The sequence below is a fragment of the Miscanthus floridulus genome, chromosome 3 (assembly GCF_019320115.1).
Source record: "Miscanthus floridulus cultivar M001 chromosome 3, ASM1932011v1, whole genome shotgun sequence".
In the NCBI taxonomy this organism is placed as follows: domain Eukaryota; kingdom Viridiplantae; phylum Streptophyta; class Magnoliopsida; order Poales; family Poaceae; genus Miscanthus; species Miscanthus floridulus.
Genome location: NC_089582.1, coordinates 54,911,876 through 54,922,596, shown reverse-complemented (window position 1 = coordinate 54,922,596; position 10,721 = coordinate 54,911,876). Strand labels below are relative to the sequence as shown.

Below are 10,721 nucleotides of genomic sequence, written 5' to 3'. Positions count from 1 at the left end.
AATTCGGAATAGAAATGGCTAGATTTGTATAACCAAATAAAGAAGTTATTGGAGAGACTCTTAGAGCATCTCCCAGAGTCTATCTAAAATATACTCACTAAAATCATTTGGAGAGCCATTTTGAGTAAAAAAACGTTTTCTATATCTTTATATCCTGCAACAATTTTTCTATATCTTGTGCACAGTCTAAAGAACCATTCTTACTCTCTATCTTTGCCTAGCGGGAAATCTGGAATAGAGGATATCTATATTTGGATATCCAATTGAAGAGGTTGGTGGAGGGTATTTCTTCACCAAAATCTTCATTCCTGTAATTAGAAAAGATATAAAGAGTCTCTTGGAGATGCTATTAGCTGTTACCTATTAGAGCAACTCCAAGACACACTCTATTTCCTCCTAATTGTTAAGAATAAAGATTTTGATAAAAAAATACCCTCCAACAACTTTTTTATTTAGTTATCTAGATATAGCCATATTCTAATTCGGATTTCTCATTACACAATGATAGAAAACGAGAATGACACTCTCTAGCATACAAGATATAGAAAAATTATTGGAGAGGAGAAAGATAAAAAAAATGATTTTTCATTTAAATGATGATTTAGAGTGTGAACTTTAAAAAACTCTTGAAGATGCTCTTAGCTACTACTCTCTCGGTCCTTGAAAACTTGATATTTTAGGATTTAAAATTTATCTAAACAATCAATGTTTTAGGTTTTGGATCTAGACCGGATACATACCAGCTTGAGATTACGGTTAACATGCAATATAGATCAACTTAGGGCGTCCCAAACAGTAGAGCTAGCTTGCTAGCATTTGGTTTCCACATCGTCGACAGTATGACATAAAAATTCATTGCTCTATTTGGTTACACATTTATCAAAGAACTTGAACCCCACGCGTCAGTTTTTTTTTCATCTTTCCCCACTCACCGGTAGAGGTAAAGCTTCACGTGGTGGGCCAGCTTGCCTCGGTACAAACAAATAGACTAGTGATTCTCACGTCGGTAGCGAGAATGATATTTGAATTCCTCTCTCGTCAGCATCGGCTAAAATCCGAGTCAGCCGGTGATTTGGCCTTTTTTTTATTACACAATACTGACACACAGGCGTTCACAACGCACGCACACTGACTCCTATAAACGAATACACGTAGATTTTACCTCTATGAGTACCTTCGAAAGACTGCACTGGCAGATCTTGAGATTGACGAAGTCATCATGAGCGCCTCGCTGTCAACCCTTATGAACACTTTCGAAAGACTACACTGACAGATCTCGAGATTGACGAAGTCACCACAGGTGCCTTGCTGTCGACAGAAACATCACCTATTACTGAAAGCACAACGTCGTTAAATCCTGAAATAAATACAGAAAAATATGAGTACTTATACCAAGTCGAAAACTTGAATTCGGGTGGATAGATTCCACCACAAGGAACCTAGGGCGTGTTCAGCTGGCTGGCTGCCTGGGGCTGGGCTGACCAGCGCACTCACAGTATTTCCGGACAGAACAATATTTTCTCCTTACAATAATCAACCAGAATAATATTTTAGCTTATTTTTTTAGCCCTGCCGAATAACCTGCTAGCCAACTGAGCTACACGTCCATAATAAATAGATGTGCATAGGTAATTTTAACTGAACGCTAATTCGTCCTATATATAGAAATTCTAGACGAACAGAGTACTCCTGTTTTGTGGGAAATTCTATTACTGTCCGTCTCGGCTGTACAGCAGCAAAATGGCTACTTGTTGTTGTCTATTATTTTTATTTGAATTTCTTAACTTGACCTATTATTTTATTAAAATATTATCTATTATAATTCAGTTTACTTTGATATTAGAGATTATTAGAACTGTACTTTGATTTTATTCACTTTGGTTTTGATAAAATTAGTAGTAAAATTCTGTTCATGTACGTTGAATTTAACAATATGCTCTTTGAGTTGAATTGAGTAAATATGTAAATAAAAATCCGAGTCCAAGACACCTGTTTTGTATTCATACTAAAAATGTGTTCATATTCAAATTCGAATTAAAATATGATTCGATTTCATAAGATTTCCATCCTTGCCTCGGTCCCACCGTTTTCTTGATGGACCTGTCTACTCTTGTCCCAAGAATCCAGGAACCAAAGCATACACGCTTTGCTGTACGGGGCTATTCCGTACCAGCACTCCAGCAGCAAGTTTGGGCGTGTTTGGGACTTGAGAGGACGAGAGCGACCTTGAAGTTGAAGGTCGGCCTGCGCGGTGATGGATGTCAAGTGCCGGCGTCTGGAGGGGAAGGTGGCCGTCGTGACGGCGTCCACGCAGGGGATCGGCCTCGCCATCGCCGAGCGCCTCGGCCTGGAGGGCGCCGCCGTCGTCATCTCCTCCCGCAAGCAGGTCCAGCTGAGCCGGCAAATCTTGTCGTTTCTTCCTTCTACCCTCCTTGCTTGCTGTCCTCGCTTTGGGATTTCCCTTGCTGCTCGTTCTGATTGGGGGGTTTCTGTGGATCGATTCGTGGGGCGTTGCAGAAGAACGTGAACGAGGCGGTGGAGGGGCTCAGGGCCAAGGGTATCACCGCGGTGGGCGCCGTCTGCCACGTCTCCGACGCACAGCAGCGCAAGAGTCTCATCGAGACGGCCGTCAAGGTCAGAGCTCAGTCTTTCAGATGGGTTACATTACATTCTCAGATTCCTCTTGTTGCTTTGCTATGATGCTATCCCATCAGGCCTTACGGGGAGCCTAGAATTAAGTTTGGAGTACATGTGCATCAGGAAATCTGGCTGTTTTGTTTTGTCATTAATCCGTAGCTTTATTACTCTACATGCCCAGTGAGATGACAGGCCACAAGACTCATTACAAACTCTTGGGAGGCGGTCAGTCCAAACCGCAGACTGACCAGGATCCCAATTCACGCCCAAATGAGTTAAACTGTGAGCACAAGTATTACATGAACGAGAAGCAAAGGACTAAAGGAGATATACACTCTAGTAAAACTAGTTGCGATCAGATGCCGCGAGATAGTGAAGAGGGTGCCTCCTGGGGTGAGATCATAGATTCTTGACTTCAGGGCTGTCACAAGCATAGTTGAATCTGTTTCAACATTGGTATGCGAAATTCAAAAAAGTCAGCAGCGCCTGTAGTGCAACCCTGTAAGCTTCTGCTTCAGCACAAAGAGCATCATGTACTACTGAATCTTTCCCGCTCCAATTACTAACCCAAGTACCCAACACCACGGTGGTCACGTAAAATGAAGCCCCACCCACCTGTGTTTACTAGCACTGTTGAAGGCTCCATCAATATTCAGTTTTATCTCTTGGTACAGTGGAGGACACCAGCGCAAACTAGGCTTTCGAGGCTTTGGCTCCTTCTCCTGATGTAAGTAGTTGGTCTCTGCAACCATGCTTCTGCTCCTATGAATCACCTCTTCATAGGATCTTGCAAGTTCTCCAGCGTTAATCATGTGTTGCGAACCTGCTTGATTCTCCTGCTGGATGCACAGATCAACTTCAAGCAACCATGGATTCATAACCAAATCTCACTGTATACAAGAGTATTCGAGATACAATTTGGAGTAAATTGGAGAACTAGAGGTAAAGACTCTACAACAACAGGGGAAGGGGATAACAGGGAGAGCATCGGGGGAAGGGGATTAGAGAGAAAACGAGGAGAGGGAGAAGAGGCTGCAACCTTTTGGTTCATGTTTGTTGATGATCCCTTTGCTATTGCAGCTACTCTCCTTGTAGTGCTGATCCTTTGGTCGCATGGACCGAGAGGCCCCTCACCTAGCCCATTTGCATGCTTGCGAATTCTGAGGCCCAGCACATGACATCTTGTTTCTCTCATTCCACCAGTTCCATAAGAGTAAGATCATCTCCAGTCAATGTTGCTCTTCCATCTATAAAATTTATTTGACAACAGCATAAGGAAACTCCAAATGAAGCAGCTCCAGACGAGTATTCTCCAATTGTAGTTGTCTCCAACACCTCCTTACCAGTTTGCATTATTGTAAGCAATGTCGCCCATCTTCATCAAATCTTATACATACACGGCAACGGGTATCTATCAACATTCCTCTCCTGTTTGTGTTTGTTTGTAGCGGAAGACTGTTATGGGCTAGGTGCTACAAAAATTGTTTGACCTTTGGAGCACAATGTAAATTCCATAGTTCTCTCCATATTAGAAGTTTTAGTTCTTCACTTCCTGGTGAGGATTGACCTTTTTGTTTTCGAGCCTGCCTTTCTCTCTGATCCTCGAAGGGCGGGCCTGGTGCAAGCGGTAGAGTCTTACCGCCTGTGACCGGAAGGTCCCGGGTTCGAGTCGCGGTCTCCTCGCATTGCACAGGCGAGGGTAAGGCTTGCCACTGGCACCCTTCCCCAGACCCCGCACAGAGCGGGAGCTCTCTGCACTGGGTACGCCCTTTCTCTCTGATCCTCAAGGACATGGTAAGCCGATTTGACCGAAAAAGATCCCTTTGGTATCAAAATGCCAGGCTACTGTATCATCGCTTTCGCAACGGACAAGAATAGCCAAAATGTTCACTTCCTCCTCCTAGAAAAATGTCCTGAATAAGACTAGTGTCCTAGGCCCTGATGATTGGATCTGTGAGGTCAAATACTTTGTTTAGGACTGTTACCTCTTGGTGTTACTGGCCTTCGCATGACTCCCTCTGGGATCCAAGGATCCACCCATATATCAATTTGTAGGCCATCACCAACTCTCTAGATTAGGCCAGATTTCAACGCCTGCAACTCTCGCACAATTGACAATATTTCTTCAAGAGTAAGAGATCCCAGGTTTCTCTTTCACCTTCAAAATCTGACCATCAGGAAAATATTTAGCTCTCAATACTTGAGCACAAAGGGATTCAGGATTCATGAGTAATCTCCATCCTTGCCTAGCAAGCATGGCAAGGAAAACAGGTGCAGATTAGATCTCTGTACCCTAGACCACCTTTATTTCTGCTACATGACTATGCGATGTTTGCTTAATCCATTTCTCAGTGCAGTGGGATTGCCTGAACTAGGAAACATGGATTCATTGTTGGTAAAACGCAGGCATTGATAGCAGCTTTAAGTTAGGTAATAGTGAAATCTGTTTGTGCAGAAGTGCAAATAATGGCACTAGAGTAGAATTTTTTTTTTTTATGAAATGAAGAACTAAGACAACCTCAGTAATAAAAATATCTACTGGAGTTTCAATGATGAGTATAACACATTTTTATTAGCTGAGTCAATAGCTTTCCAAGCCAATGAACAGTAATGTGGCATATCTTTATCATGTTAAAGTTTGAAGCCAAAAGATTGTGTCATTTCTCTTTTTATCTGTTCATCTTGTAACATTCAGGTTGATGGCTAGCTGAACTTACATTTATTTTGTTAATATTTCGACACACAGGGATCATACCTTGTCTTATTCGTTTGTGTCTAAGGTGTACCTTTTTCATTATCTCAAATCACTTGTTTCGTTGAGCATGTTGTACAGTGTTTTAGTTTCTGTTCATGTCTTAGATACTGTAACTGTAAGGCATTTGAGGATGTGGCGATTCTTGTAGTAGTAATCAACTGATTGTATTGTTGCAGAGCTTTGGGCACATTGATATTCTTGTCTCCAACGCTGCTGCAAATCCTACTGTAGATGGCATACTTGAAATGAAAGAGGCTGTTCTCGATAAGCTGTGGGATATTAACGTCAAGGCTTCTATCCTACTTCTTCAGGTGAGCAAAGTCTCCCACCTACTTTACATTCTGTACCAATAAAGTTGACATCATTCTCTTCCTCTACCAAATGTTTTTCAGGATGCTGCTCCCCACCTACGGAAGGGGTCATCTGTGATTATTATTTCTTCAATTGCTGGTTACAATCCAGAACAAGGATTGACAATGTATGGTGTCACAAAGACTGCTCTCTTTGGTCTCACAAAGGTATATGTTTATCTGTTTTTTTTTTCATTTTTCACTTTGTTTGCTGTAACCGATTTTTGTTCGTCAGTAGCCATTTTTCACTTTATCATTTTCCAGTGGCCTTGGGCATTGGTGGAGTCTTGCACGATTTTTTTAGAGTACCTAATATTTTTCTCCTAAAAAGATGGTGTTTTCCAACTCCTAAATTTTTTTGGAAGGAATAAATAAGGCCATCTCCAAGAGTTTCTAATAATTCACTCCTAAAAACATATTTCAAAAACATATTCCAATCATTCAATGGCATTTTCGTAAATACGATCATCTTCTTTATGAGAACAGGCACGTACAGCCTGCCCTTCCATTCCTCAGCTGGCCGGTTCCATCTCAGAGCCCAGCTCGATCGGCAGCTCCAGCGAGCGAGAGAGATAGAGATTCACGAACTCTCTAGGCAATCCAGCGCGCGTGCGTTTGTGAATGGTGAACGGCGAGCGGGCGGGGCCGGAGTGCACGTGGGAGTCGTTGCTGGGAAGGTATGAGATCGTGCGGACCCTCGGGGAGGGCGGCAAGCCACGACGCGGAGCCTAGGGCGCGGCGGCGGCTGCATCGGTGCGGGCAAGCAGCGGGCCGCGCGGCCGGCGGCAGCCGCACCGATGCGGGCGAGCGGAGGGCCGCGCGATCGAGCTTTGGAGCCACGACGAGCGCGCCGGCGAGCAGGATCCGCAGCGGCGCAACGAGCAGAGGATGCTGCGGCCACGCGGCCAAGCTAGGAGCCGCAGCGCGAGTAGCCTCGCGAGGCACGGTGAAGGAGAAGAAGATCGTCGGAGAAACCGGAACGCAGGGGATTCGCGCGACCGGAGTCCGCGTAACTTTACGTGCAAAGAGGGATTTTTTCCCAAATGCTAAAAGATTGGGAGGTACTATTAGGAGTTGTTGGAGATAGTTTTTTTTTCTAATATTTCTAAAAATCTAAGATTAGGAGTGTGTTTTAGGTACTCTTGGAGATGCTCTAACCTGGCAAACTATTTTTTTACTTTATTACTGAGCTATTGATCTTTACCTTTTAGGCTCTTGCTGGTGAGATGGGACCCAATACTCGTGTTAACTGTATAGCCCCTGGTTTTGTTCCTACACGGTTTGCTAGTTTCCTCACAGAAAATGAGAGCATTGTAAGTGATTTCTGTCTTCACTTGCATAGTTTGTATTCATATATTTCAATGATTGGTTAACGAAAAAGGAAACATTTGACACTGTTATAATGTTTCCTTGTTATCCTAAAAAATTCATTGTTCTATATATTCTTTAATGCCTATGTGGATCATAGTTTATTTAGAGGGAAAATAAAATATATGGAAACACAATTCAAAATGCACTAAACCAACTTTTGAATGCTCTATTGTGCCAAGTGAAGGCTACCCTGATCTGAACTTCAATTTTTGTTATTGCCTTCAAACATTTTCCTTGTCTGATGTCTGATTTAATTGTTGCATATTATCTGATTGCTAAACGTCAGATGTGATCTTTAATATTAGCATGTTTCTTTTCTACTGTCTATTTCATTTCCATGTTTCAAAAGCTAGAAATGGCTTGCTAGAAAGGATGGTTTAGAAGGGGGTATTTAAATTAGATGACATTATCCATGTGCCGGTGTTAAGGGGGTTATTACCTATGATACCTAGGCACAAAACTTTAAGATAGTCTCTGAGGTTCCTGCCTAGAATGTCATATTATATTGGCACAAAAACTGACTCACACCTATTCCTTTCAAGACTTCATCCAGCTTATTATTCCTTCCATTCAAATGCATGTACCTAACCTAAATCATTCTGCAGAGGAAAGAGCTTAACGAGAGGAGCAAGCTTAGGAGATTGGGTACTGTGGAGGACATGGCTGCGGCTGCCGCATTCCTGGCATCTGACGATGCATCATACATTACAGCTGAAACAATTGTTGTTGCTGGAGGGACACAATCTAGGCTGTAAATCTGGCTGAAGTTTACATTGACTTGGCTAATAATGTGTACTGGTGCCGATTGCCGCTAGGCCAAGGCACTTAGATGGTATAACAACTATACATTGTAATAGTAATAGTTCGCTATGAAGCCCCGGGTTGTGCTAAGGGCTACTTTCGTTAAATTGGATTGCAGTGTGACTTGAGCCCCCATCATAACATATACCGACTTGCTAGCTCTCGGATGTCCGATTCGGGGTGCTAGCGTCTGAACGGTGTCCGCAAGCGAGCGAGCGACTTATCGCGTCAGGCTCCCAAGCAAATGCCCCAGCAGCAGGCCCGTGCTGCTAGCTGTTTTTCACGTGCATCACATGTGCAATAATTTTTGAAACATCCAGATGCAATAGTTGCAACATACAAAAGAAGACAAATAAAATATTTGAAACGAGCGTTTGAAACACTTGCGAAAACGTCTGAAAACACTTGAAAATCATTGCAAAATATATGCAACATCCAGATGAAACACTTAGACGTATGAAACACTTGAAATATACGCTTGTAACATGCAAGTATATACAACATCCAAATCTATTTTTACAACATCTAGATGAAAACACTTGCAATATACATCTGGTACAGATAAAAAAATTGGAACATACACTTGAAACATACGTTCATAGCCATTGCAATATGTGCAACATCCTGATTTACTTTTGCAACATACCAATCTACTTTTGCAGTACCGATAAGAAACACATGCAACATACCTCTGAAACATATGTTTGTAACATGTGCTTTCAGCGCAACATCTCCTTGCTGCTTGGCAATGGAGGCTCGTCGGTGTGTGGAGTTTACCAGTGTAGAGCTCGCCGGTGTAGTGGAGTGACCAGCCAGGGGGCACAATAGCCATCGAGCGCGGCAGTCGGAACGGAGCCGCCCTCCGTTTCTTCGAGCCCGGTGATGGAGCTTCGCGTCGTCGGCGGAACAGCCAAGGGACACCATAGCCATGGAGCGGACCGGCCAGGGGGCGCGATGGGGCGACAACCAAAGCAGAGTCGCCCTCCGTTTCTTCAAACTCAGCGATGGAGCTTCGCGTGTGGAGCATGGTCGCATGATTGCGACGCTACGGTGGAGAGCCTTCTGGAGAATGAAGATAGCAAGATAAGGTTGGAGGCAAGTGGACAAGAGGATATGACTATTGGGCTAGTGTGGTGGCCCGTGAACACGACCGTCCGGACGATCTGACGCCCTGACGAGGGTATTTTCGTAACATATAATGGACTTTCAGTTGACTTAAGTCAAACCATCCTAAGTTTGGTGTATAAAAGACATACTATATGTACAATATCAAATGAGCTCTTTAGAGTTTAGATACATGACGAAACATATTTTCATAATTTAGCTATGATGTTGCAGATATGATCCGACTTAGGATGGCTTGACTTCGAATAACTAAAAACACCTTATATTAGAGGACAGAGGGAGTATAAATGACGACAGTATACTGGGATAGAGTTACAGGCGAAAAAGACTCAATGAAAGCACAAACTAGACTGCACAAAGTATCATCATGAACATAATTCAGAACTGGCCGTGTTCGTGCACAACAAGGACATGCCCAAACGACCATCGTGTGCCCCGTCCGTGGCCAACTGCCACCGACATGGCAACACCAACCATCACCACACCCCATACGACCTTGTAGACATGCACACCACTACGTAAAAAATAATTTGCAGCAACGGGACTTTTTTAGGGGTGGCTAGCATTGGAGCCGCCCCCTACACTGACGTGCTCAAGCTCCAGTACAGCAGCCGTCCCTACAAATAGCACAATAAAGATGATTAGTGATACGAGCTGTACCTACAAATGCATTGGTATGTGACATAGAGAGCTGTCGCGGACCCAAAATTTGTATGAAACCCAGTTAGCAGATCGAAGGCTCGCGTCCGTGGCCATATAGAGAGCCTGTGGGCTCCTATTTCTCTGTCTCCCTCCTCGGTTCCTCCTCGCCTCTCGATACGAACCCTCTCCACCACATTCATCTTCTAAGATCTGCAAGCAGTGGGGGCCTATGGAGGCCCTGCGCCTGGTGACGACGCAGCAGCTGCTGCCCTGACCTCACTTTTTCCCTTGTGTTGTTTCCCCTCCGGTGACGACGGCGCTAGGGTTCGGCGTCCGTGGCGGCAGGGGCGCAACACAGTCAGCGCCTAGGGCTAGGGTGGCTGGATCCATGGCCGCTCATGCAAGGGCGACAGGATCCTTGGTGGCTCATGTGAGTTCGTTAAGATCCATGACTGCTCCTCTAATGGCAGCCCAATCCATTAGTACCTAGGTACTCGAAACCCTAACACTTCTCCTGTTTTGTCTTCCTTCTAGAACTTGGAATCTCCATGGATCTGGGGGTTTGTCCCAAAAATCCAGCATCCATCGAAGCCTAATGTCATTTGGCTTCCTTATGATTTTTATTTCATCATGTTAAATTTTTTGAAGGCGTTAAAACTGTACTTCGAATTCAGGCATCGATGCAGTTTTAAAACGTGGCTTCTCTTAAAGGGCTGTATTGAAAGTTTCAGTTAATATTGTACAATCGTACTGGCATCTCAGTAATTGATTTATGTAATTCTAGCAAAATTAACTGTTGTCAGATTTTTTATTTTCAGAATCACCGATTCATCATGTTAAATTTTTTAAAGGTGTTAAAACTGTACTTCGAATTTAGACATTGATGCAGTTTTAAAACGTGGCTCCTCTTAAAGGGTTGTACTGAAAGTTTCAGTTAATTTCCGGTGGCACGCTCTGGCAGTGGTGAGGTCGACAGAGGAGCGAAGGCCTAGCGCCTAGACGTCCGGAGGCAGCTCCCCGCCCGCATCTTGTCCCACACC

At 43.8% G+C, this 10,721-nt stretch overlaps 1 protein-coding gene across 1 annotated transcript; it reads left to right on the top strand.

Annotated features, from left to right (window-relative positions):
- The first annotated feature begins 2,159 nt into the window (after positions 1–2,159).
- On the top strand, positions 2,160–8,072 carry LOC136545758 (tropinone reductase-like 3). The gene is made up of 6 exons (XM_066537739.1): positions 2,160–2,386; positions 2,518–2,634; positions 5,569–5,703; positions 5,785–5,910; positions 6,954–7,055; positions 7,719–8,072. Exons 1-6 carry the CDS (start codon positions 2,255–2,257, stop codon positions 7,866–7,868), a joined length of 762 nt encoding a protein of 253 aa, XP_066393836.1. The 5' UTR covers positions 2,160–2,254; the 3' UTR covers positions 7,869–8,072.
- Positions 8,073–10,721: the final 2,649 nt, after the last annotated feature.

Bases quoted from the DNA above. Each gene is read 5' to 3' on its own strand.
- LOC136545758 (XM_066537739.1), top strand. From the start codon at position 2,255: ATGGATGTCAAGTGCCGGCGTCTGGAGGGGAAGGTGGCCGTCGTGACG. The intron at 2,387-2,517 runs GTCCAGCTGAGC...GGGGCGTTGCAG, and splicing joins TCATCTCCTCCCGCAAGCAG to AAGAACGTGAACGAGGCGGT. The intron at 5,911-6,953 runs GTATATGTTTAT...TTTACCTTTTAG, and splicing joins CTCTCTTTGGTCTCACAAAG to GCTCTTGCTGGTGAGATGGG.